The following is a 26,832-nucleotide window of genomic DNA, read 5'->3' as shown; positions in this document are numbered from 1 at the left end:
CATGGAATCTTTGCCCAGGGCCAAATGCCAAAGCTCTCTCAGCCATGGGTCCCCAGCGTGGGGCCTATCAGGGCCATAGTGAACCATAGAATCATAGCGTTGGAAGGGATGATATGGGTCATCTAGTCCAACCCACTGTACTATGCAGGACACTCACCACCCTATCATTCACCCACTGTAACCAGCCACCCTCTTGAGCCTTCACAGAATCAGCCTCTCCGTCAGATGGCGATCCAGCCTCTGTTTAAAATTCTCCAAGGAAGGAGAACCCACCACCTCCGGAGGAATTCTGTTCTACTGAGGAACCGCTCTAACTGTCAGGAACTTCTTCCGGATGTTTAGATGGAATTTCTTTTGAATTAATTTCATCCCATTGGTTCTGGTCCATTCCTCCAGGGCAAGAGAGAACAATTCTGCTCCATCCTCTATATGGCACCCTTTTAAATACTTGAAGATGGTTATCAGTTGTCTCCTCTCCAGGCTAAACGGACCAAACTCCCCCAACCTTTCCTCATAGGTCTTGGTCTCCAAACCCCTCTCCATCTTTGTTGCCCTCCTCTGAACACACTCCAGTGCTTACTGACTCCTTTCCTGCTGCCTGCCAACTCTGTTGGAGAAAGTGGATGGGACTATTGGCCACTGCGGTGCCATCAATTGTTACCTTGGGTGAAATTTGCTTCCAGTTTGGAGATCGTTTCTTAGACCAAACAACTATTAACAAAATCTCTTTTAAAAAAAAGATTTGCAATAATAGTTGTGATTCTTCTCAACAGGGTTTCATGCTCAACCAGTTAATGTTCCCCTCTGCAAACAGCTGTAACGTGCAGCTGTTTCCTTTTGTCTTTTGGCTCAGCATGATGCAGTGATTGAAGAGTGCCAGACTCTAATCCAGGATTTCTGAACCAGGGTTTTGCCAGCTACAGTTCTCTTAGAGCTTTCTCATCCCAACCTACATCACAGGGTACTTGTGGAGAAAGGAAGGGAGGGCACTTGTAAGCCACCTTCCAGGTAGTGAAAAACAGGGTATCAAAAGACAACTCCTTTTCTTCATCTTATCAAGTGTGGAGGCTGAAAGATTTATTTACTTCATTTATTTACTTCCTTTACCTTTCTCCCTAACAGGGACCCAAAGCACCTTACATCATTTTTCCTTCCTCCGCTTTATTCTCCCAGCAATCCTGTGAGGTAGGTTAAACTGAGAGAGTGTGACTGGCCCAAGGCACATGTGGGGATTTGAACCTGGTTCTTCCAAATACTAGTACAGCACTCTGGACCACGACACCACACGGTGACCAAGGAACAGAGGGCTCCAACACATATTAACCCAGCACACTGTTAAATGTGGACCCAACATAGCCAACCCAGAATACGGATAGACAGCGTAGGCTGCAGTAACTTAAAGGAGGCTGAGCTGGTCTCAGGCTGGCTGTGCTTGGATGAGAGGCCTCCCGGGAGCAGACATAGACCTCCTTCAGTTTCATGATTCTCTGGCTATTTATTTAATTAAAACATCTCTACTGTGCCTCTTGATAGGCCTGGTGGAATGAGCTCCCGGCTGAGTTACAGGCCCTGCGGGAGCTTTCAACTTTCCGCTGGGCCTGCAAAATGGAGCTCTTCCGCCAGGTCTATGGTTGAGGCCAATGGGGCAAGGAAGAGCTGACGGGATTCCCCCCCCCCCCAGTGTTAAGAGCATGCACTTATTTGGAGATCTGGGTTCCTCCTCCCACTCCTATATTAGTTTTTCTTGGAGGGGTTAGAAGGGTATTCTCTGCTATGGTTTTTATTGTTGGAGTCTGTTGGGTTTATTGACATGTCCGGTATGGTTTTAAATGGGATTTTAACGAGGTTTTAATTTTGGACAAATCTGTAACCCGCCACGAGTCAGACATGAGAGTGGCAGGCAATAAGTCCAATAATAATAATAATAATAATAATAATAATAATAATAATAATAATAATAATAATAATAATAATAATACTTGGGACAGCTCACTCGACTGGAATAAAGTGGGCAGCAGGATTTGAGAGACTGAGTGAAGCTTAACGTAGGGGGTCCTTTCTCCAATAAGACGGAAGGTACGCAACTTGGCAAGTGATCCAAACAATTTAAAATGAATACTGTGATTCTTAAGACTTTAACAGGAGGAAAAGGGTCTCCAGTACAAATCTGCTATTCCTGTTCACAGCAGAGAAGACGTTATGGGTTTACTGCATCGCTCTAACTCAGGGGTAGTCAAACTGCGGCCCTCCAGATGTCCATGGACCACAATTCCCAGAAGCCCCTACCAGCGAATGCTGGCAGGGGCTTCTGGGAATTGTGGTCCATGGACATCTGGAGGGCCGCAGTTTGACTACCCCTGCTCTAACTTGTTTGTACTGCAAACAAAAGGACAACAGAATGCAATGCTCTATTCATCCAGGGAAGCAAGAAGGTGAGGGGGAGAGGAGGTATTTTGGATGTTCTTACCCCTGTCAGAGCCGATGATGGACCTCGGGTACCTTGGCGTCAAAGGTATTTTTATTCGTTCCGTTCTATACTGCAAGTTGCTGGAAGAACCTACTTTAAACAAAGAAGGGGAAAGTCAGGCTTTATAACAAGAAGATACCAGCAAAAAGTCCTCCATCTATATTTTGATCTGAGTCCAGGAGCATCAGGGAAACAAATGACCACTTGGTCTCTAAGGTGCCACCAGAGTCGTACTTTTGTACTGCATACCTGATTTTTTTTTTTGTCTCAATGGGTGGTTTCTTACTAGTGTGATGTTTTTTTCTCCAGTTTTGACTTTTTGTGGTAACGGGTATGAGCAAGATACATTTTGATGTATCAGACATGATTACATTCAGTTTACTTTTTTAAAGAGAGCCAGTTTGGTGTAGTGCAGACTAATCTGGCATGCCGTGTTCAATTCTGCGCTCCCCCACGTGCAGCCAGCTCAGTGACCTTGGGCACACCACAGTATTGATAAAGCTGTTCTGACCAAGCAGTGATATCAGGACTCTCTCAGCCTCACCCACCTCACATGGTGTCTGTTGTGAGGAGAGGAAAGGGAAGGTGACTGTAAGCCAGGTAGAGACTCTTTCGGGTAGAGAAAACCGGCATATAAGAACCAACTCTATTTCTTCAGTAATATCAGGGCTCTCTCAGCCTCACCCACCTCACAGGGTGCCTGTTGTGGGGAGAGGAAAGGGAAGGCGACTGTAAGCCGCTTTGAGCCTCCTTTGGGTAGAGAAAAACGGCATATAAGAACCGACTCTTCTTTTTCTTCTAATGCCTTTGATGTTTGTAAACTAAGGATCCTAAGAGGCTGATTCAATGGGGATCCTAAGAGGCTGACATCATTTTTCAATCTTCCATGTGAATTATGACCAAGTTAGAAATGACAGCAGCAGACGTACAAAGAAAGAACTTCAAGAGTCCGATTTTAAATGCCTGGAAGGACTATAGCCCCTTCTCTGTCCTCAGCTGAGCTCCAATGAAGGACGCAGGGCTGCAATAGAAGTGATTGGGGAAGGACTTCTGGGAGAGGAACACTCAAAAGCCAAGAGGCAGCTCTCCAAACCTCAACATGCGAACAATCATGCACCTCTTTTCCCTTCTACAGGGAAGAACCCCATTCAACGGCACAGTCACCATTCCTTTTTCAGTCATGTGCCTTGGCTGTAAAGGATGTATCAGAACTGTCCATCTAGTTTTACAATGCTTTGTTTTTGGAAACCACCACATCTCCTGTCTAGGGACGGACGAACTGAGCAAAGAAGCAAAATTCATGATGAATTGTACCCTGTTCAGGGTTCATAAACAGAAGTTCGTGATGGGTTCCCTGTCACAAACTTGTGTGAACTTTCAGAGTGGTTCATGCATGGAGCAGAAAATGGGGATTTAAAGGGAAAAAAGTCTCACTCAGATGTTTCAAGCTGTCCTGTGCAGCTCCTTTAAAATTAAAAAAGCAGAAGACAGCCCAAAAAACAACTGTGGGGTGGGGTGCTGTTCCGACCACACAGCTCTTTTGGGCTGTCTTCTGAAATCCTTTTAAACTTTAAAAGGACTGCAGAAGACAGCCCCCAAAATGGCTCCACAACTGGAATCCACTCCCCACTGTTCAAATATTTTAGGCTATCTTTTTGCAGTCTCTTTAAACTTTAAAGAGACTGCACAAGAAAGCCTGAAACAGCTAAGCAACGGGAAGCAATCTTCTCCCCACTGCTCAGCTGCTCTTTGGATTTACCGCAAGCCCCCATTTAAAGGTTTCAATGGGATTTGCATCTTAATTATGCCCAAAAGATCTGGTGGCAGTTATGGCTTCACAAGTGAATTGGCATCAACAAGTGAATTAGGATTAGGTTTCACTCCAGAGTGCTGCCTATGTTGGACATGCATCATGGGGTGAAGGAGTGACCCTCACCAATACATCCTTGCCTTACATGCAGAGCAAGTTGCAACAGGGAACATTCCTATTCCAAATCCAAAGACACCTACGCTACCCCAAAATGAACACGTGAATCATCCTTAAACTGAATCAGACCACTGCTCCATCAAAGTCAGAACTGTGTACTCTGATTGGTCCTGGCTCTTCAGGGTCTCAAGTGGAAAAGTCTTTCACCTCACCTGGGTCTTTTAACTGGAGATGCTGGGGACTGAACCTGGGACCTTCTACCTACCAAGCAGATGCTCTACCACAGTCCCTTCCAGTGGATTACAGAGACAAGCTGTACAACCCAATCAAACGGCATGTTCTCCACTGAAGGCAAAATGGCGATCCCTGTGCCCTAGGACAGGGGGTAGTCAACCTGTGGTCCTCCAGATGTTCATGGACTACAATTTCCATGAGCCCCTGCCAGTGTTTGCATTTGCTGGCAGGGGCTCATGGGAATTGTAGGCCATGACCATCTGGAGGACCACAGGTTGACTACCCCTGCCCTAGGATATCTAATGTGTGAACTGAGTCTTAAAAAGTTAAGAATCGGCACAATATTTTTGACCCGATTTTTCTACAATTTTTGAACCAGGGTTTTACTAGTTCAAGCGCATCTTTTGAAAATATGCCTCCTGGTAACCGCTCAGGATCTGGACCACAGATTGAATATACATGTGGGGAGAGGGGGAAATCTCTATGTAAGTTACAGGCTCCTCCGTGGTAAAGGAATTCCCTGCATAGCCCAGCACGAAACGTCACTTACCGAGTCTTGCGCTGGATGGAAGTGAATTCGACCCGTGTGACGATCGTGTGCGAGAATTTTCTGAACACTCGCCGGAGTGCTTGTGACTCAGGTCCAAGCTCAAGCGCCCTTGATGCTGAGTGCTACAACACACAAGAAAGACATCGTTTCTGTTTTTATTGATTTGAAACATTCGTTAACCGCCTTTCTCCTCTGCAGAACTCAAGGTGGCTTACAATATCAATAAATATTTTAAAATCCACATAAATATTAAACCTCCCCCCCAAAAAACAGCAGCTATGAAAACCACATCAATTTAAAAACTCTAATCCAGATTGCCAATAAACAAAAGTTAAATAAGTCAAATGCGGTCCTAAATGAACTGCCTTCAACTACTTCCTGAAGGTCAACAGTGAGGGGGCCAGGGACACCTCCCTGGAGAGGCTGTTCCATGATTGGGGAGCTGCCACCAAAAAGGCCCTCTCGCGTGTGTCTACCAGCGTCTTTGATTGGTGGGACAGTCAGAAGGGCCTCTTCCTGCTATCTTAATTCAAATGTACAGAAGCAAAATGGCATATTAAATGGCATACAAGACTCAATCCCTGACCACTGGACAAGACCTAAACAAATAACATACAATCACAGAACACAGAAATTGGGGGGGGGGGCACAGAAGGGAAGAGTTATGGCTTCTACCCCACTCCTGAGAAGCACCTGCATGGCCAACTGTTGGGGAGGGGGAGATGCTGAGCTACAAGGATTAATGGTCCAACTGAGCAAGACTCGTCTCATGCTCCATACCTGGGGTGCAGATGCTGATGACAGAACTGGCTGGCAACAGATGGACAGTTGGTGGTGTTAACTCTGTGACTCCAAGCCGTGTAAATAGGGTTCCTCATCACAGCAGTGACTGCCGGACAAGGCGCTATGTTTCTTGGTACGGTACCTATTGAGGAAGTGAACAAAGCAGCTAAATGGTATGCACAGTTGTTGGGAGAATGGCTAGTGGAACAGTAACACTGCTGGAAGGTTCCTGATCCAATCTCAACTCCCTGCCAAGCTTCCCAGCTACTCCCTTGATGTTCTAGACCAGAGGTACACAGCCATTTAAAGCCTGAGGGCACCTCTGGAGTCCTGGCATTCATTCATTCATTCATTCATTCATTCATTCATTCATTCATTCATTCATTCATCCATCCATCCATCCATCCATCCATCACCAATCTTGGCCAGCCGGCTTGAGGTGGTTCACATCAAATAAAACACAAAGAAAGATTAAAAACCAAACCCAAAACACCAACCAACCCACCCTACCCTTCCTTTCCTCTCCTGTAATGTGAAGGACTGTCCATGCTGACACCCACCTACGGTGGGGTAAGGAGAAAGGTCCCAGTCGATGTTCTTCTACCCAGCCTCAACCAAACGCCTGGTGGAAGAGCTCCGTTTTACAGGCTCTGCAGAACTGTGAGAGCTCCAACAGGGCCCTTAGCTCTCCTGGGAGCTCATTCTATCAACCACCAACCTCCAACTGAAAAGGCCCTGGTCCTAGTTGAGGCCAGGCAAACCTCTTGTGGGTCGGGACATGGTGGGCACAGCAACCAAGTGGCTCCAACAGGTAGCAACATCAACCACAAAATGGCTGCCACAGCTTCCCTTCAGTCCTACTGTGAAGATCCTAGTGCTGTGGTGGCAGCTACAGCCAATGTAAAGTTCCTTGAAATCATCACAGACCATCCAATCTCCAACAACTGACCAGAAGGCTTCCCACTTGGCTCTGCCCACTTTCCAAAAACACTTGGAGGGTACCAGGAAGTGCTGTTGGGCCCCATGGCACCAATGGCAGATTGCTGGGGACCCCTGCCCTGGGTACACAATACCTCCTTCTTGTTGCAACCCTAAACCTGGGATTCCCAAGCCACTGTGGAGCTCTTCAGATGACTGAGCTTGTACCCCAGCCACGCCCCAGTTCTGTGAAGCTGCAATCTCCTTTGGCTGGTCCTGACCTCCTCCGTACCCCCATTGCATCTGTCCCAAGAGAGGCTATGGAGGAGCCCAGGCAAAGATACACACCACAGAAAACATCTGGGAAGTCAATGCATACCACAGGCAAAGGGGTGGCAGGTTATAGTAGATGACGTTAGGGATGTGAGTGTCCTGCATAGTGCAGGGGGTTGGACTAGATGACCCACGAGGTCCCTTCTAACTCTACTGTTCTATGATTCTACAGATTCAAGTGTTGGTCTGAAGTAGCACGACAAAAATAGAGTCCAATAGAACCTTTAAGACCAACAAAGATTGATTCAAGGCGTGAGCTTTCGAGTGCAGGCACTCTTCCTCAGTCTGAGGAAGAGCACAACACAGTTCATTGCTGAACCACAGTGGGGCACTGTCATGGCTTCCCACTTACCGAGTAAGAGCTACCCACCTGCTGAGAGGCTTCCAGAGTAGAGTGGCGGAGGCATAAACCCATCGCTGTGCCTACTGGACCGTTTGGGTGAATACAGTGGCCACTCCTGGAGCTCAGGAGAAAGGTGCTCTTCGCTTGCCGGAGTGTATTTTTGTACCTGCGGGGGAAAGGCCAGAGCAAGACTAAAGGCCCAATAAAGGTGGTCCATTCTGAGGGGGGCAGCCCTCTTCTGGATTCTCGAGGGACATAAAAAACACATTTTCCTGCACAAAACGATTCTGCCTGATGTGCCAACAGTTCTATCTGGTGGTAAGGACTTCTGCGGCTATCAAACTGCAGAAAGGAATGTACAGCACGATACCGAAATAAGCACACCCGTGTAATGCAAAGACATTGCAAAAAAACTGCAAAACCAGATAGACTCATAGCCAGGAATACGTCGGCCGAATTCTCCCCTGGTTTGACAATATTCCCTCGCACAGAGAGCAGCCCTGGCAAACAGAAGACTCACTGAGGTAGGGCCATGCTCTGTGCATGCGTGAGCTCCTACAGAATACAATTTTCAAAGTATTTCCTGAAGCATAATTTTCACGTCAGACAAGTGTTCTATTTAGATTTGAGTCCAGGAGCAACTTCAAGAGTCTAGTGCAGGGGTAGCAAACTGCGGCCCTCCAGATGTCCATGGACTACAATTCCCAGGAGCCCCTGCCAGCATTCGCTGGCAGGGGCTTCTGGGAATTGAAGTCCATGGACATCTGGAGGGCCGCAGTTTGACTACCCCTGGTCTAGTGAGATTTTCAGGGTATGGGCTGTTGAGAGTTAATGCTCCCTTTCTCAGAGACGAGTCGGACTGGAAATCCCGGAGGCAGAAAGTGAGAGAAGTACTGATTTCTTAGATTTATAGAACCACTCCTCTCGGCACTGCCATTGCGGGGTGGTGTACAACAATTAAAAAAACAGTAGGACAATAAACCCAATTACTAAAACAACCAAAGAACAGTAATCGACATCCATTGCAATTCCCAGATTTGATCCAATACTCATTCCCAGGGGTATTTCAAAGGGGAAGGGGGTTCCCAAATGTTCCTGGTTGCCCAGCTTCAACTGAATGCCTCGTGGAAGAGTCCCTTTTTTAGGCCCCGCAGAACTTGGGGTGCCCCAACAGGGCCCATTTCAGCCATGCCAGCTTGGTATAGTGGTTAGGAGCACCGACTTCCAATCTGGCGGGCTGGGTTTGATTCCCCGCTCCTCCACATGCAGCCAGTTGTGTGACCTTGGGCTCACCACAGAACTGATGAAGCTGTTCTAACCAAGCAGGAAAACCAGGGCTCTCTCAGCCTCCCCTCCCTCACAGGGTGTCTGCTCTGGGGAGAGGACAGGGAAGGTGATTGGAAGCTGCTTTGAGACTTCTTTGGGTTGAGAAAAGCGGCATATAAGAACCAGCTCTTCTTCTCCTTCTCTGGGAGGTCATTCCACCAAGTGGGGGGCAGGATTGAGAAAGCCCTTGCTGTGCTCAAGGCCAGACAAACCTCGCTTGGGCCAGGGATCACTAGTCTGTGGAATCCGGTAGAGCATACTCTTCTTCAGTGGCCATATTGCAAAGCAGCAAATCAGGATGTAGAGTATGGATTCTCAATCTGTGCCACTGATGCACCCAAGGTGCACCGTGACATGTTGGGATTTTTAATTTTTTTTTAACCCTTATATAAGAAAGTTGACCCATCTCCTCTCAAAGTGCCCAATGATGGGTCTGGAGGGGGTGAGAAGGGGACAATCCCCAGTCACTCAAGCCTTTACCAGACGAGGCTTCTACCAGTTGACCTGTGTTGTTGGTGGTGGATGGAGTCGACCATGGTGAGTCCTTCCTTGGGGTTGGGTGGGTTGGGGGTGTCCTTTGGGTTTGTTTGTTTTAAATTGAGGGGGTAGTTGAGGGGCCTTCCTCGAGCTCTGAACACTGGATGGTGAGGAGAAGGGCCTTCTGTGGCCTAGTGCCCACCTTTACCAGGTGCTAAGCAACTGAAGGCTCCTGGTGAGCCCCAGGCCTTGGGTGGCAGGAAGAGGGGTCTTCTGTGGACTAGCACCCCCCCTGGTGAGTGCCAGGCCTTGGGTGGTAGGGAGAAGAACATTCTGCTACTCAAAAACACCTGTTTTTACAGAGAAAGCTACTTATCAATGGGTTTTGCATAGACTCATGATCCTGTTCCATTGTGCCTCAACTATGGCAGAAAATTCACTAATGAAGCAATGGTTCCATCTGAGTGACATCACTTCCAGGTGGCATGTCACTTCCTGGAGGTGTGACAGGGAGGTGTGGCCAGCTGACAGCTCTTCTGGTATGCCTTGAAGCATGGTTGAGAAAGTCTGATGTAAAGATACAATGCAAAATCCAAATGGCTCCATTAGAGTAGAGGAGAAATGCTCAAGGGCTCTAATTAGTCTGATTACCAAGGGCACTGGAGCTCTCCATCTTCAGTGTGGGATTTTTATTCTGCCTCTTATCTGAGGGAGGGAGCTCTGACCCTCGGGAGGACATTCCTCCAAAATCTTGTTGGTCTTGAAGGTGCTGCTGGCCTCTAATTGAGCTGTTCTACCCCAGACCGACATGGATGCTCTCTCAAGCTGACATTGCACTTAGTGAAGCTAACTGGATACCATGCGCACTTTTCCTTAAAAATTCTTCCTCAAATGTAACATCTTTACCCTAGTGGGAGTGGGGATCCGCACCATTATCTGCACATACTTCATCCCTTTTGTTTTTTTAAACACAACCAGGACTTTGGCAGAACTTTCTTCTTCTTTTGGCCTTCATATAGCCAACATGATGATCCCATAGTTTTCAAGGCAAGAGATGTTCAGAGGTGGTTTGCCCTTGCCTGACTCCCTGTAGCGACCCTGGACTTCCTTGGTGGTCAACCCTGCTTAGCTTCCTGAGCTGTGTTAGGTTCAAGTTTTCAAAAGGCTACTCAAGGCCAGATAAAAACAGGATGTGACTTGTGGGCTAACCAATGGCCTCTCCTGTATTACAGAACTGTACTTGCTACACATTTACTGAGTCTGTACTATTTCTATCCCTGCTTCCTTGCACTCCCCATCTTTCTTTCTTCCCTTCTTCCTTCCTTTCTTTCTTTCTTCCTTCCTTTCTTTCTTCCTTCCTTCCTTCCTTTCCCACACTCACAAAGGGCCATGGTGGCAAGCTAGGACTGTGAGCGCTCACTGAGATTTCCTTGGTCATCTAGCAAGCCAAGATGCAGCAGCATCACCACCACTGTCTTGGCCTTGGCAGGCGACAGATGGAAGGAGGTTGACAGCTTGCAGACACAGGTTGCATCTTCCTTCAGAGTACAACAGCGAAGAAAGCCTCTATGGAACTGTGTTTCTCATAAGGTTCCCCATGATGTTCTGACGGGTAAACTGGAGGGGCGTTTCTGATGATTAGGTGGTTAGGGAACTGGTTAGAAAGCCACTCCCAAAGAGTCAATGGTGTTTCATTGGACTGGAGGGTCATGAGCAGCAGAGTGTTCCAGGGTTTGGTACTGGGTCTGGTACTTTTCAACATTGTTATCAATAACCTGGATGGATGAGGGGATGGAGGGACTCAGTAAAATTTGCAGATGACACCAAACTGGGAGGAGTAGTGAACACCCCAGAAGTTAGAGCTAGAGTTCAACAAGATCTGAATGCACTGGAAACATGGGTAAATGAGAACAAGATTCTCAACAAGGAGAAGCACCAAGTTCTACATCTGGGTCACAATAATGAGAGGCATGCACATTGGATAGGAGATACACTAATGGGGAGCAGTGTGCACGAACAAGATCCTGGAGTACTTGTGGACTGAAGCGAAATATGAGCAGACAATGTGATGCAGCGGTAGAAAAGGCAAATGCAGTCTTGGGCTGTATCAACGGAGGCATCACATTGAAATCGCAAGATGTCGTAGTCCCACTGCATACCACATTGGTTAAGAACATAGTACTATGTGCAATTCTGGAAGCCTCATATCCAACTGGACATGGACAAAATGGAGAGGGTGCAGAGGAGAGCGAGGAGAATGATCCAGGGCTTGGGGCAACCTGTAATGAAAGGCTGAGGGTCTTGGGACTGTTCAGCCTGGAGAAGAGGAGGCTGAGAGGAACATGATTGCTCTCTTCAAGTATCTGAAAGGTTGTCACTTGGAGGAAGGCAGGGAGGATAGGACCCACAGTAGTGGGTAGTGGGTAGCATTTGCTGGCAGGGGCTCATGGGAATTGTAGTCCATGGACATCTGGAGGACCGCAGTTTGACTACCCCTGGTTTAAACTATGTGTAGAACGGTTCCAGCTAGATATCGGGGGGTGGAAATTCCACAGCCTGAGTAGTTCAGCAGTGGAATCAACTGCCTAAGGAGGCGATGAGCTCCTCCTCAAGGGGAGTTTTCAAGCAACGGCTGGACGGATACTTATTATGAATTCTTTAGACTGATCCCCAATCCCCACATTGGCTAGGCACTGAATTAGTATCTCATGGTTGACTGTGCTGAAAGCCACTGTCAGGTCTAGCAAGAACAGCAGCACCGACTCACCTAGGTCCACCTGTCTCTGGAGATTGTCTGTGAAGGCGAACAGAGCCATCTCCATCTGACAGAAGCCAGACTAGAAAGGGTCAAGGGCTGATGTCTCTTCCAGGAAGCTCTGCAGCTGCCCCTCAACCACCCGCTCAATCCCCTCGCCCAGAAATGACAAATACGAGGCTGGGGCGGTAGATGGCAAGGTCAGGTTGGTCCGGCCCCGTTTTTTTCCAGCCATGATTTGACGCCCACCTTTTTGAGAACCAGATGGCCTGTATGGCCCCTTCCAACCCTATGCGTCTAGGATTCTATAACTGGATAAAGCCACTTGTTGGGAAATGCAAGCCAAAGCTACACTTGCACTCAAGGAGCCTACGCAGTAGGTTGTTTCTGTTTTGTGACACTAGAGATTGCTTGATTTTAAGTGACGCTATGTTGGACTGCTTGGGATGAACCTGTTTATGGAGAGATTCCTGCCAACAGTTCCCGAATTGTCAGATTCTGCGATAGGTAGGTTGTGATCCTTCTGTACAAAACAGCCAAACAACTTACCAGACGACGTACTCTGGGATATTAACAAGTGTAGTGATTCCCATCTAACCCTTCTGTTGCGTGCCCTTTGGTCTAGGTAAAGCACACAACAATTTTCAGAGGACGGGCCAGATTCCCTTTCTTCTCATAGATACCTGATGAGACGGGTTAGGAATGGGCACAGGCGTGAGTTTCTGTCTCAAGGCAGGAGCAGATTTGGGTCTTGGTCTTTTGATCTCAGGCTCTTCCACTCTTTGAAAGCCAATGTCATCTTCACAGGATTTCCTCGATGGCAAGTGGGCGGAGTCAAGCCCCTCTTCCCTGTAATAGTGACTGGAGGGCCTGCCTCGCCCTTTGTGGACACCACAGTCTGGTTTGAGGTCGACGGACATTGGGGGCTGGAGAGTCACTGGGCTGGGAGGAGGGGACCCTGTCGTCACAGTGGAGTCCGAAGTGGAACTCGCTTGCTGTTTGTGTTTAAACTTGATGGAGTCACTTCTCTTGGGAGGCGTGGGAGGGGTTGAAAGGGCTTCAGTTTTGGAGGGTTGGGGTGAGTGTCCTATCACCTGATCCGGAGACAGATAGTCCATTTTGGGAGGGGTCAGAGGTCTTTTGAAAGTATCAGGATCAAAGATGGACTTCCTCTGTTTCGGCTTTTTGTAGACGGAAAACTTTTCGGTCTCGGCGGCGGCGATGTTGACCATGACTTTCGGCCAGGTGCCGCCACTGTGTTTCCCGCCATGCTCTTTGTCAAAAGTGCTCTCCACCATCATGCAGTCCGTGACCGGGGGCTCAAACGGTAGCCTTCTGTTGTCCAGGTTAACAATCCTGTAGCTCGTCTCCCCGTACACGTCTGAATTAAAGGAGCCCAGGCTGTGTTCCGAGTTACTGTGGCACCCGTGGACCGAGCTACGGTGAGAGTCTGTGTGTAAAACACTATTGGAGAAGGGCTTCAGGTCACAATACAAGCCCCCTCCTTGGTCACTCTGGTCCTTCTTGACATCCATTATGTCCGGGCTGAAAATGTCCGTCTGGGTGGAGCTGTTGTGTTTCAGATTCCGTTTATTCTGAGCCTGCACCTCCGACGTATGGACCCTGCAGTTGGATATCTTCTCCGAATCCTTAAGGTTTTCGAATATGTTCTGACCGCTCCAAGACGAACTTGAACTCTGAGGAAACACCTAAGTGGGAGGAGAGGACGGCGTCAACAAAAAAGGCCTTCAGTTGAACATGAAAACTACAGAGTGGGTTCATTTAGACACACGGGAAAGGCTTCATCATGGGGCAGGAACCCAAACGTTGAACTGCAAAACAATATTTTAAAAAAAATCAATACAAAAACAGGCTTCCTCGGGAGGTGGTGGGTTCTCCATCTTTGGAGATTTTTAAACAGAGGCTGGATAGCCATCTGACAGAGAGGCTGAATCTGTGAAGGCTCAAGGGGTGGCAGGTGACAGTGGATGAGTGAGAGGGTTGTGAGTGTCCTGCATAGTGCAGGGGGTTGGACTAGATGACCCATGAGGTCCCTTCCAACTCTATGATTCTATGATTCTAAATATTTATTAAACAAAGTGGACCAATAATATATTAGAACCAAAGTAAAAACAACACATATCTAACTGCACATGACAAAACAGTCCAAACATGTTTCGACCCACAGGGGTCTTCTTCAGTGGTCAATTTATTATATGAAATGCTCTCTTGTATAAGATCAAAATCTAAAGGCTTGCTGGGTGGCAAAGAAAAATCTGCTTTGCAAAGATTCCCTAAATCAAGAAGTTTTCCATCTCAGCTCAGAGGGCAACAACAGGAGACAGGAAGAAGCTTCATGCTGTACAGGAAGGGCGGGCTATTTAAAAAAATGCACTTATTTATTATTTATTTATGTGTGAGTAAAACAGGCCAGAGTTCACCAGAGAGCTCTGAAGAGTGCTAAGGACTCTCTGGAAGCAATCCTGGCTGAGCACAAGACTGGAGACAGGACGAAGGAGCAATTGGGGATGGGCATAGAGCATGAGAGCAGCGGCAACACAGAAGGAGGAGGAAAGACCTGGAGAACTTCCCCTGTACCCCTCCCTTGGTCAGAACTGCAGGTGGGTCGCTAGGATATCTGTGCCCTGATCTAGATAGCCCAAGTTAGCCCGATCCCATCAGAAGGCTCTGCAGGGGTGGGTTCTGGATAGGACTTGGATGGGATACCTCCAAGGCAGGGTAGGATTGCAACTTAGAGGCAGTCCAAAGCAAACCACCTCTGCTCTTCTCTCACACAGTTGACAGAAGTCACCAGCAACAGGACGGCTGAGTCTCCCACCAGCTCAGGTGCCTGGCCACTAGACAGCAGATGCTTTGAACCAGGAGGCGGACTCCCCTCCCCTCCCCACCCCTTCTGCTGCTCACCTTCATCAGTGAAAGCGTCAGAGACTCCCTGCAGTTCCGCAGCAAGGCTTCACATTCAGTCAGTGACTTATTATCTAGTGCAATGCCATTTATCTGCAACAAAAGAGGGACATAGCGAAGCGTGAATGCTGGGGCTGGGGAAGCACTTTGACTAGCTTCTCTTCACGAAGGTGGGGAGGACCATGTGTCAACATTCCCTCGCCCACTCAGGTCCTGTCTCGTTCTGCAGTGGCCTCGAGGCCCCTCCTTGGCCTCCTTTCAGAAACCAACCCAATTTTTTTTTTGCTGGATTTCCAGGATCTACTTTGCCAGTCTGAAAGAACTGTTTGCATTCACCGATTTCCACTGTTTTTATCTTAACATCTGCAAACTGCTTTCCAAAGATCTATTGAAATAGGGTGTTTTTACTACATTTATTTATAACTTTAACTAGTTCAAAAAGCAGGACTCTGCTCTTGGCATGGGTGCTCATGCCCTCTGGCCCCTACTCCCCAAGGTGAATAACTACCTCTTGCTCAAGATGGGGGTCCATGTCAGTCTGTCTGCAACAGTAGGAATGAGCCAGAGTCCAAGACAGGGGTTGTCAAACTGTGGCCCTCCAGATGTCCATGGACTACAATTCCCGTGAGCACCTTCAAGACTAGCAACAGGGAGGTGTTTTCAGGAGCCGCAGTGATTCACAAAAATTCCTCCCCAGCCACCAATTTTGTTAGCGTTTCAGATGCTCCTGCACACTTACTTCTCCGGCGCCTCTACAGAGAGAGTAACCTAGACGACCAATGCTTATTATTATGGTTCCCTTGGAAAAATAGATTTTAAAGTTGCTTTTTTGGGGATTTGCAATTGTCCCACAAGAATCTCATTTCTCTTGTCAAGAAAATGAGTGTAGAAAACAGTCCCTCAATTCTCAAATTATCAGTTGTGGGGAGTCAGAGCTCTATCATATAGCAGATCACAAAATCAGAAAAGAAAGTACACACAAAACACTTAACAAAAAAAGATTTCCAAAAGGCCTGGCTTCAGCTCCTGGCCCAGCCACTGATATTTATGTGGGCATTTTTTGCATTTATATATTTAATATCTGGCATTTCTAGTCATTTCAGACTCAACCTATGCAGTTGTCTATGTAGTTCTGAATGTGCCACCAGAAAAAATAAATTAAAATATCATGGCTACAGTCAGCCTTCGCCCTGCATCATGGCCAAGGAAGAGAAGCCTGCCCAGCAAAGAAGCTTTGGAAACCACAGACTGTGCTAGACATGCGGCATGATGCATGAACATTCATTCATTCGGATTTATTGCCCACTCCCAGGCAACATGGCTCACAGCGGGTTACAGTCAGGCTAAAATATAGTAAGAATTTACATGGATAAAACTCTAAAAACCCCAGGTTAACCAATACCCAGCAAAGAAAAGCCACATTTCCTTCTGACACTTCAATCTCCCTGGTAGCAGACCCCGTGCTTCATTAAGAAAGATGGTGGAATCAGATGTTTGAATAATCAGACCTCTAGAGAGAAAGAGGGTGGGGAAGGGCAAACCCAGGATCTTCCAGCCCTAGCCAAATGCCTTGTGAAAGAACTCCATCTTGCAGGCCCTGCAGAGCTGTGATAGTTAGGGCTGCTGCATCATTTTCAGGAGCACGTTGGTGAAAGGGGATCACTGAGAAGATGGGACAAGGAAGCAGAAAAATGGCTTTAACCAAGGTGTGATTGGATGTGTGGAAGCTCCAGGTCTAAATCATGATGTGCACAAGACATGGTTTTGGTGTGATCTCTGAACTGAGCTTATCTATCAAACCTTACCCAAGAAATCTTTTAAAAAGAAAAAAAGACTTACAGCAATTATCCTGTCTCCCACCGAGAGGGATCCCTCTTTGGCAGCTGGGCTACCAGCCAGTACCGCAGCGACAAACACTCCGTTTTCTAGACTAATCCCACTATCTGAAAGCAAGAAGAAGAAACGTGACACTAATTTCACAAAGGCAGAGCACCTAGTATGTTTGAAGCATACAGAAGTTGCTGTGCCACACCCATTATGGGTGGGAAGGAAGAATGCCCACTCACAACAAGGACTCATAGAGAGATGCTCCAATCACTCCTGATGTAGAGGGGCTGACCAGACTGGGATGGGAGGCTCTGGGGAAGACCCTGCTTGTGAGCCGCAGTTGAAGAGCTGCCTGCAGACAGGCCTTGAAGGCCTGGGCAGGCCCAGATGCACGAAGCCAAGGGCAAGAGCCAAGGGGACCTTGTTCTCAGGTCCTTCAGGCCAGGTGGAAGGAAGATGGTCCTCTCCCTCTTTGTTAGTTGCTTTGGGTGTCCTCCCCCACAGGGAAAAACAGCAGAATACAAACGTGCCAAACAATAAGCAAACAGATAAATAAAATACAGGAGAGGACAATGCAGAGATGAAGCAAGAAGGACATCCTCCTGATGCCTTGGACACCGAAGGCTGCATGCTCCAAAGCACTGTACAAATCGATCCCTGCAGCACATTTAACTGCTTGCATTCAATGCAGCCCTTTCAGCACGCTGACATGGACCCACAAGTCCAAATGTACTGGGAAAGGTGACCCATCCACAGCTGGCTCAAGCTTTTTGGCACCCAGGTGAACTATGACCCAGGTGAACTATGGCACGCATCTAGATCAGTGTTCCATGTCCTACAGCAGCTAACTAGATAGTTTAGAGCAGGGGCAGTCAAACTGCGGCCCTCCAGATGTCCATGGACTACAATTCCCAGGAGCCCCTGCCAGCGAATGCTGGCAGGGGCTCGTGGGAATTGTAGTCCATGAACATCTGGAGGGCCGCAGTTTGACTACCCCTGGTTTAGAGGGACCAGCCAATCTCACACCAAGGGCGTAGCTCACTCCATTCTGAATCCAAAGGAAGTGGCCTTTCCATGGAGAACCCACGTTCCAGTCTTGGACTGCCCTCCTTTCCTCCATTCCTCCCTCTGATCCCCCTAAGAAACTCACTCAAGTCACCCTTGGGAAATATTTCTTTGACGAACATGTATACACAGTGCAGAAACCAAAACGGCTAATCTAGAACGGTTTCCAGGGTCAGGGCCTAGGTTCCCAAAAAGCAATAGAGTGTGATGGGAAAGGCAGGGGTGAGGGGAGGTGGTGAGTTCTCCTTCTTTGGAAGTTTTTAAGTAGAGATTAGACAGTCATTTGACAGGAATGCTGATTTTATGAACTTAGGCAGATTGTGAGTGGCTGGGCAGGAAGGGATGTACCAATGTTTGTCTCTTGTGACCTTTCCTTGCATGCCCAAGGAATTGTTGATCACCACTGTGGGATGGTAGGAGAATTCCCTCCAGGCCAGCCTGGATTCTGGAGTTTTTTGGTGGGGGGGGGAGCACTTGGGCATGAAACTGGGGTCACTTTAGGAGGGCTGGTAATTGTGAGTTCCAGCATTGTGCAGGGGGTTGGACTAGATGACCCTGGAGGTCTGTCTCAAATGACTCAGAGGTCCCTTCCAACTCTATGATTTGGCCCATGGCCCACTTTCAGAGACTTTGCAACCCACCTGGGGGTCCTGAACCACGGGCTGGGAAACACTGAGACAGGCGGGAACAGAAATTTAATCATCATAACAACTACACCACTTTACCTTTATGGCCAGAGAGACTGATGTGCAGAGGCGTTATCACCTTTCCTCCTAAGGACTTCCTTCTGCGAACAACCATATTAATAACTCCCCCGCCGTTCAGCACGGCCTTAATTACTTGCTTCCTGTCCTTGTTGGTGAGGTCCATATCATTTATCTTCAGCAGCCAATCATTCACTCTGATGGAGAAAAACAACAGCAAGGGAATACTTAGGGGTGGGGGGTAAACTTATTAAGTCTGTTCTGGGTAGTTCTGGTCCTCCAAGGTGTTCACATTAGCAGAATCCTCAGCCAGCCAATATTTCTTGTTCCACCCCTGGCTATTGGAGAATCCTGCTGTGTGCCTCTCATTTTGGACCGGTCTTCAGGCCCAAACCAATTCACGCCAAGCACCGATTCCTTACCGTAAGCGCCCATCTGCTACACTTCCTTTGTCCACCTTAGTAACGAAGATTCCACAGTCCCCGGGGAGATACGGCTCATTCACGCCTTCGGCCACGTCGAAACCGAGCGCTTTCAAATCCATATCGTCCTAATTAAATTAAAATTTAAAAACGACACTTGCTGTCTGCGGCGAATTTTGTGCAGAAGAGCAGTGTCGCCGCAAGAACTTTGTTGTACCTTTTTTTCCGGCACGGAAGAAATCTCCAGTAATTCATGCTTTGCCTCGAAAGGCTCTTTCCCTCTGTTTTATTTTAAATATATATTGATTTTGTCTAACCCAGGGGTACTCATGGCACGAGGAGAGCCATGTTTGTAGGTACCATCCATCAAAGCAGCTACATGGTGACTGACTACTCTGGGCACCACCCTACCACCTTCATCCATACAATAACAAAATATATAACTATCAAATAAAATATATCTGTAACTTTTAAAATTACAGGCTACCTTCTGCGCATGCAGGGCTCTCTCTCCCTTAGCTGCTCTCTCTTGACAAGGAGCTCAGCTGAGAGATTGGGGGGAGGGGAGTCCGTGTTCCTAAAGGACAAGAAGCTGGCTGTGGAGAAAGGGGAGTACCCCCCAGCCACCATAACCAGCTGGCACCAGCCTGCAAGTGTGCAATTAACCACTGCTGCCCATGCATCTGCATTCTCTGTTTTAGCCCCCACCTTATGGAATCGCCTGCCTTTCCTCAAACTATGCAAAACTGAATTATTCATAGGCAATACGCCCACAGAGTCCTACTTCCAGGAGGCAACATCAGGGAAAGGCCTCGGCCTCTGAGCCCTGTTATTGGTCTTCTAAAGTAACTGGTTGGCCCCTGTGTGAGACAGGATGTTGGACGGACCTTCACTGGTCTGATCCAGCAGGGCTCTTTTAATGTTCTTAAGCCTCCAATAGGTGGCGCTCTCTCATTGTGAAGAACAGCAGAGACTGGCAGAGTTCCTAGACATACCCTGTCCTTCTCAAACTCCACAACTTCCGTTTCCCATTCCAGAGAATCGGTATCGATGGCTGAATCATGAGAGTTGTGGGCCATCAACTGCCGAAACCTCGCTTCCTTTTCCAACTGATTCTCCATCTTCTCTCTGGAAGAAGAGACAGGTTTGAGCATTTCAGTGAAGGAATGTGGATATTATATATTTAAACTCTTCAATTCTCTTGATTTGCATGCATGTAGTACTGATGTCTCTTAATTGACATGGACCAAGAATATATAGCCTGCAATCTCTTTTTGAAAGTAAAGTCTTTGCAAATTTCTGATACATCTTTGAATACGACCGCTCAGAAGGGAACCTGCCAACCCCTAGTTCAGCTGGCTCAGGCTAAATTCCATCTAAGCTCACTGCTGCCAACTGAGACCTCCCTCGCCTGGAAGAACCAGGAAAGCAACTCCTCCCTTAAAAAATTCCAGTGGGATAATTGGAAACTTGGGGACGTACTAAAACACCCCTATGAATTCTTTTTCTTTTCTTTTTTTGAATGAGTGAAAAGTTTTTAAGACAAGGTTTTAATCTCTCAGATCATGTTGTAAGTAAGATAACATACAACACTAGGGAATGGAAACTCTAGAGCGTATTGTGTAGACAGAGCGGAAAACTTTTCAACAGGTAGCTTTGAATCCAGGAGCTTCGGCTCTCGAAAACTCATACCCCCAAAATCCTGTTCATCTTGAAGATGCTCCTGGACACAAAGTTAGCTGTGATACTGCAGGTCAAACACCTACTCTGCCCATAGAAAAGTTCTTTGTTGTTCTAGGTTGTTTCTCTTACTCTGACTGTGTGAGCCCGGCTGTTAGCTGCTCACTCTCTGCCATTGGCTACACTGACAATTCTGTTCACAGAAAACTAAGGCACGTATACTTTCAAATGTCATAAATATAACAAGCAGTACAACTGTATATTCTAACTAAACTGCAAACAAGGTTAATTATGCTGTTCAAAGTGGTAAAATAAGTGTCTCGGGGGGGGGGTATCGCTTATAGCTCAGTTCCCCCCCCCCAAGTTTTCCCCACTGCCTCAACATCTCCACAAGCTGCACATCTCTACCTCTTATACTGTCATAAATAACCATGTGGCCCTTTGGTGCTATTAGGAGGGAGAAAGATATGCATCATGCTCTATTTTTCCCATTAGCAACTCTGCAGATGGCAATTTGGCCGAAAAACTGTCAAAACAAGTTTGAATGATCAGAGCATTATGCTACTTGCGGGGGGCAGCAGGCAGGGACTCCTGATGACATGAGCACAAGCCCCTGAGCCTCCTTCGAACACAAGTACTTCTTATGTCCTTGTTATGAAATGGAGCACTGACCCCATGCACCTGTCCCCCGACTCCTGCGTAAGCACCTACTCAAGCTAGCAGGATATGTGTGATGGCTTTTAAAAATAAACCATTGTATAGGTAAGTTGTCCCAGGCTAGCCTTGTTCCAAAAAGCTAAATAGGGTGGGCCTGCTTAGCACTAGGATGGGAGACCACCGAGGAAGTCCAGGGTCTCTATGCCGAGGCAGGCAGTGGCAAATCCCTTCTGAACACCTCTTGCCCTGACCAGGATAGCTCAGGCTAGCCATTTCTCGTCAGCTCCCAAAAGCTAAGCAGGGTCAGCCCTGGTTAATACTTGGATGAGAGACCACCAAGAAAGCCCAGGGTTGTTCTGCAGAGGCAGGGAATGACTAACCACCTCTGGACATCCTTTGCCCTGACCCGGATGGTCCAGGGGAGCCTGAACTTCTCAGCTCTGGAAAGCTAAGCGGGATCAGCCCTGGTTAATACTTGGATGAAAGACCACCAAGGAAGCCCAGGGTTGTTCTGCAGAGGCAGGGAATGACTAACCACCTCTGGACATCCTTTGTCCTGACCCGGATGGTCCAGGGGAGCCTGAACTTCTCAGCTCTGGAAAGCTAAGCGGGATCAGCCCTGGTTAATACTTGGATGAGAGACCACCAAGGAAGCCCAGGGTCGCTAGGCAGAGGCAAGCAATGGGAAGCCACCTCTATCTGTTTGTGTCTCGCCTTGAAAACTCCAACAGGGGTCGCCACAGGTTGGCTGTGACCCGACAACACCTAACACATGCACATGCAGGTAAGTATTGAGATCCAAGCCTGCCCCAAGGGCTTGGCCAACACTTGCTAACAGACAACGTCAAGACGGAAAGTTGCAGCACGGAAGGAGGTCTCCAGAACGCACTTCAGCTCCTTCAGTTCACGCACAGCATCGTTCTTTTGCTTCCTCATATCGTCCAGGTTGCGAAGGGCCTCTGCCAAGTCGCTGACCGCTCTGTCCCTTTCCCTCCTCAGGTTGTCGCACAGAGTCCTGGGAAAGGGAAGGGGTTTAAATAGGTTAGCTAGACACAATAAAGGGAGGGAATAAAGGTCTTCTGATTCTAAAGAGGGGGAAAGAGATTAACTGCGAAGGGACGGGCCGTGGCTCAGTGACAGAGCATGTGATTGGCATGCAGAAGGTCCCGGGTTCAATTCCTGGCAGCATCTCCAGCTAGAAACAAGGACCAGGAAGCAGGAAAAGAACTCTGTATCAGATCCTGGAGCAGGGGTAGTCAAACTGCGGCCCTCCAGATGTCGATGGACTACAATTCCCATGAGCCCCTGCCAGCGTTTGCTGGCAGAGGCTTATGGGAATTGTAGTCCATTGACATCTGGAGGGCCGCAGTTTGAGCCGCTGCCAATCTGAGGAGACAATACTGACTTGGATGGGCCAGAGGTCTGATTCAGGATAAGGCAACTTATGGGAGGGTGTGAGGGGCTGTCTTCTCCTGAGCTCTCGCTCCCCTCTCTGCTGTCTTGCTCAGCCTGGTCCCCCCCCCCTTTTGACCATGGGAAACCTTCCAGCCTCTCCTTATTCCCCTGGTGTCCCTTCCTTCCAGTCTTGTCCATTCCCATTCCCACTGTATCAGTTCCTCTTGTTGTCTCCATCCTCTCCACTTTCCGTGGTTGCTGTCCTCCTCCCTATTCTTCCGCTCACTTCCTCCTTCTCCCAGCTTCCAACCCGTTTCCTGGCGTCTGTTCCTCCGTGTATTACTCCTTCCCTTCCACGCTCCTCCTGTGGCTCTTTTTCCCCCAAGCCTTCAAAAAATCTGCTCTTGGACTGGGAGATGGGCAGCTGTGTCATTCTTTAGGGCCACGGGGTTGACCCAGCCCAGGCAGCATGGCACAGTGCTCCGGCAGCTGCTCCATGCTGGCTGGTCACATGGTGGTGGCTTCAGCCGGTTCCTGGACATCTCCGCCAGTGGACCCAGGCTACCTGGGTATGGAAGGGCCCTCACACCCGTTCTCTGAGGCTGTTGGGGGGGGAGCATGGCAGTGCCGTGTCCTGTGGCAGCCACAGGGGTGGGGCAGTGAAGTTTGGGCTCCTGGAGAACTGCGCCACAATCTACTGTATGAATCCTCTGACACGGCATCAATTGATAAATGAATTTTTTTAAGTAATATGAACCTGCCATATTTGTTTGTAATTTAAAGAAAAGGCTTCCCTTACTGATATCTTCAATACTGTTTTCCCAGCAAACCCTCACCCCCAAAAACCTTGCCGAAACTTTTTAAAAACTACCAAAAAGTCCTCGTGAAGCCCCCAATCCACTTTGCTCCTAAGCGCCGCAGCTCTGAGCGGGCCGCTGCCCACCCAGCCCTCCTGGCTTGTTACCGAATGCTCTCTCTTTCCGCCACGATCTTGTCGCGCTCCTGGAAGGCCCAGTCCCGCCGGCACTTGGCCACTTCCGCTTCCTGGGCCGCTTCCTTCAGCTCCTGAGACATGGCCTCGTACTGCTTCCGGAGCATGTCGATCTCCTTGTTAGCTCTTTCGATGTCCAGCGTCGCCGAATCTTGTATCTGAGAAAGGCAGAATCAGGCACAGTTTATGCAACCACAGTTTGGGGCTAATGTGAGTTTTGGGGAGTCATGAGATTTTTTTTTTTAATGTATAACCCTTAAAAGAACTTGGCTTTTCAAAAGGTGCTGTTCTGACTCTCGAAAGATCATACCCACAATGGTCCCTTTGATTTTTCTCCCTACTGAGCAGAACGGAACGGCTCAGCTTAGAGGGAGCGCTGCATGCCCTCAAAACCCTGTTGGTCTGGATTCGAATCCAGCTCTTCTACTACAGACTGGACACAGCCACCCTCTGGAACTGAGGACCCGATGCTATTCTAATGGATCTGGAAGCTGCTCAAATGTGCCGGCCCTGAGCCTACCTGGCGAGCCTGATAGTACTCTCTCAGCAGGTGGTCCCTCTGGATGATGGCTTCCGTCCTCTCCTTCCGGGCCACGTCTCTCTCTTCCTTCACCGTCTCAATGTCCTTGCACGCCTGGTCGAGCTCCTTCTGGGCCTCGGCCTTGTCCTTCACTTCGTGACAGTACTTTTCCAAGAGCTCGTTCCTCTCGCAGATGGCTCGATCGCGTTCCACGAGGGCCGAGTTGAGCTCCTGAAACAAGATGGACCTTTCTTTTGAAGGGTGCCCAGTGATATTTTGAAAGCTCAGATGTGGTTGAGGGGACCACAGTCAGCTTGGCGTAGCGGTTAAGAGTGGCAGCTTCTAATCTGGTAAGCTGGGTTTGATTCCCTGCTCCTCCACATGCAGCCAGCCAGGCGGCCTTTGACTAGCCACAGTCCTGATAGTGCCGTTTTCACAGAGCTCTCTCAGCCTCACCTCCCTCACAGGGCGTTTGTTGTGGGGAGAGGAAGGGAAGAGGACTGCAAGCTGCTTTCAGACTCTTTCAGGGAGTGAAAAGTGGGATATAATAACCAGCTTCTTTTTCCTCATCTACACTAGCTTCCAATTTGCTTCTGGCCTCAATTGAAGCTGCTGCTATGGACCTTTAGAGTCCTGCATGGCCTGGGGACCAACATACCTTCAGGACTGCCTCCTCCCATACAAGCCTACTTTGTACTCCAGTCAATACTGGAGGCCCCCACCGTATGAAGCTAAAAGTTACAGGAATATGTCTTCTCCCACTGCCCCAGCCTTGTGCCATGTAGATTTCCAAAAAGCCAAAAACAAACAAACCCATAAGCCATGAATTTAATTCACAGACAACCAATACATCCTGGTTCAGCCAATCATTTCAGCTGCACGAAAAATTAATGGGGGTCTGTTTTTATGGACATTTGGCCACAAAATATTTCATATTTCCTCAAGCCCTTAAGCCCATCCCATCGGAACTCAATATATTTGGGGGGCACTCAGGAAACATTCTGCAACCTGTCGTATTCCGGCCCGTCTTTGCATTTTTGGAAGAGGCCCAGCAGTGCCTGCCCTGCCCTGGATGGGCCAAGCTAGCCTGATCTCTCGGAAGCCCAGCAGGGTCAGCCCTGACCAGTCTGGGGATGGGAGTATTTAAAAAGGAGCCATATAGAGGATGGAGCAGAGTTGTTCTCCCTTGCCCCGGAGGGACGGACTAGAACCAATGGGATGAAATTAACTCAAAAGAAATTCCATCTAAACATCAGGAAGAAGTTCCTGATAGTCAGAGCGGTTTCTCAGTGGAACAGGCTTCCTTGGGAGGTGGTGGGTTCTCCATCTTTGGAAATTTTAAACAGAGGCTAGATAGCTATCTGACGGCTGATTCTGTGAAGGCTCAAGGGGGTGGCAGGTGACAGTGGATGAGCGATAGAGTTGTGAGTGTCCTGCATAGTGCAGGGGTTGGACTAGATGACCCATGAGATCCCTTCCAACTCTATGATTCTATGATTCTATGGGAGGCCTCCAAGGAAGCCGAGGGTTGCAACGCAGAGACAGGCAATGGCAAAGCACCTCTTCTTTTCTCTGGCCTTGGAAACCCCATCGGGCGTGGCTGTAAGGCAGCTGGGACTTCACGGCAAGGAACTAAACAAGCCAACGGTGCTTAGTGTAAGAACAGCTGGAGTGACAGTGCAGGGAGCCCTATGTTCTACGGCAGGTCACAGTGTCCTCCAAGGTTGGCTCTGGCTACCTAGACTAGCTGTGCCTCTCCCAGGTCTCCCACCCTCTGTGGCTCCTTTCAACGGAAGAACCCTTCCTCCCCCCCCAAAGCCCGTATCCCACCTGTCTGAGCGCTTCCATCTCCTCGCTGGCCACCCTCTTCTCCGAGGAGGTGTTTTTCAGCTTGGATTCTGCCAGCTCCAGCTCGGTCTGCAGCTTGTCCACTTCCTTGATGACCTGGTCCCTCTCGCTCATGATGAGGCGGTACTCGCTGAAGACCGAGTCCCTCTCCTCCTTGTGCTTCTCCGCGTCCTTCAGCGCCTTCAGCTGCATCGTCTTAAACCGCGTCACCTCCGACTGCAGCCGCTCCATCTCTCTCTGCAGCTCCTTATTCTGGGCGGTGGCTTTGCTCAGCTCCTGCTGCACGGTGTCAAACCTAAGGAGGAGGAAAAGGCAGGCCTATGGGTCTACTCGTATGGGTCTACTCACGTGCTTTCAAATATGTTCAACAGCTTGCCCCTTCTTTTGCTACGCCACTCCGCTAAACAATTTGAAGTCAAACCAGGTGACTAAGAAGCAGAGATTAACTGACTCAGAACGCCAACTGGATCTAGCTAATAACTCATCTTTCATTGTGAGTGAACTCATTAGATGCTCATCTTTCCCAATGTCATATTTGGCCAAGCTTGAGGTACCTAGCCATAGGAGGGCCTTCACTTTGGCACGCTGTGACGCCTTCCCTTCTGCTGTATTAGAAGGAAGATATAGGAAAATACCCTATATCGAAAGGAAGTGTACCTGCGGCTCTGGACATATAGAAACCGTG

The 26,832-nt window shown here is 48.5% G+C and overlaps 2 protein-coding genes across 5 annotated transcripts in view; one reads left to right on the top strand and one right to left on the bottom strand.

The window, feature by feature from the left end:
* The window catches only part of RPS24 (ribosomal protein S24), a 324,293-nt gene that overhangs the window by 156,521 nt on the left and 140,940 nt on the right, over positions 1-26,832 (top strand). The window lies entirely within an intron of this gene.
* Positions 1-26,832, bottom strand: part of DLG5 (discs large MAGUK scaffold protein 5) — a 124,392-nt gene that overhangs the window by 29,750 nt on the left and 67,810 nt on the right. For 2 of the 4 annotated variants that reach the window (XM_077345946.1, XM_077345948.1), the window contains exons 7-20: positions 26,130-26,442; positions 24,300-24,530; positions 23,753-23,937; positions 22,283-22,408; positions 20,052-20,184; positions 19,057-19,184; positions 18,656-18,831; positions 16,878-16,981; positions 15,039-15,131; positions 12,797-13,822; positions 7,583-7,721; positions 5,959-6,103; positions 5,179-5,300; positions 2,468-2,560 (exon numbers count right to left, since the gene is read on the bottom strand). In XM_077345946.1, the coding sequence (XP_077202061.1) occupies positions 2,468-2,560; positions 5,179-5,300; positions 5,959-6,103; positions 7,583-7,721; positions 12,797-13,822; positions 15,039-15,131; positions 16,878-16,981; positions 18,656-18,831; positions 19,057-19,184; positions 20,052-20,184; positions 22,283-22,408; positions 23,753-23,937; positions 24,300-24,530; positions 26,130-26,442 (3,014 nt within the window). The remainder of the gene's footprint in view (positions 1-2,467; positions 2,561-5,178; positions 5,301-5,958; positions 6,104-7,582; positions 7,722-12,796; positions 13,823-15,038; positions 15,132-16,877; positions 16,982-18,655; positions 18,832-19,056; positions 19,185-20,051; positions 20,185-22,282; positions 22,409-23,752; positions 23,938-24,299; positions 24,531-26,129; positions 26,443-26,832) is intronic. The other 2 variants (XM_077345947.1, XM_077345949.1) reach the window with 1 other exon arrangement.

The sequence above is a fragment of the Paroedura picta genome, chromosome 7 (genome assembly GCF_049243985.1).
Source record: "Paroedura picta isolate Pp20150507F chromosome 7, Ppicta_v3.0, whole genome shotgun sequence".
Lineage (NCBI taxonomy): Eukaryota > Metazoa > Chordata > Lepidosauria > Squamata > Gekkonidae > Paroedura > Paroedura picta.
This window is presented reverse-complemented; position numbering and strand designations above follow the sequence as displayed.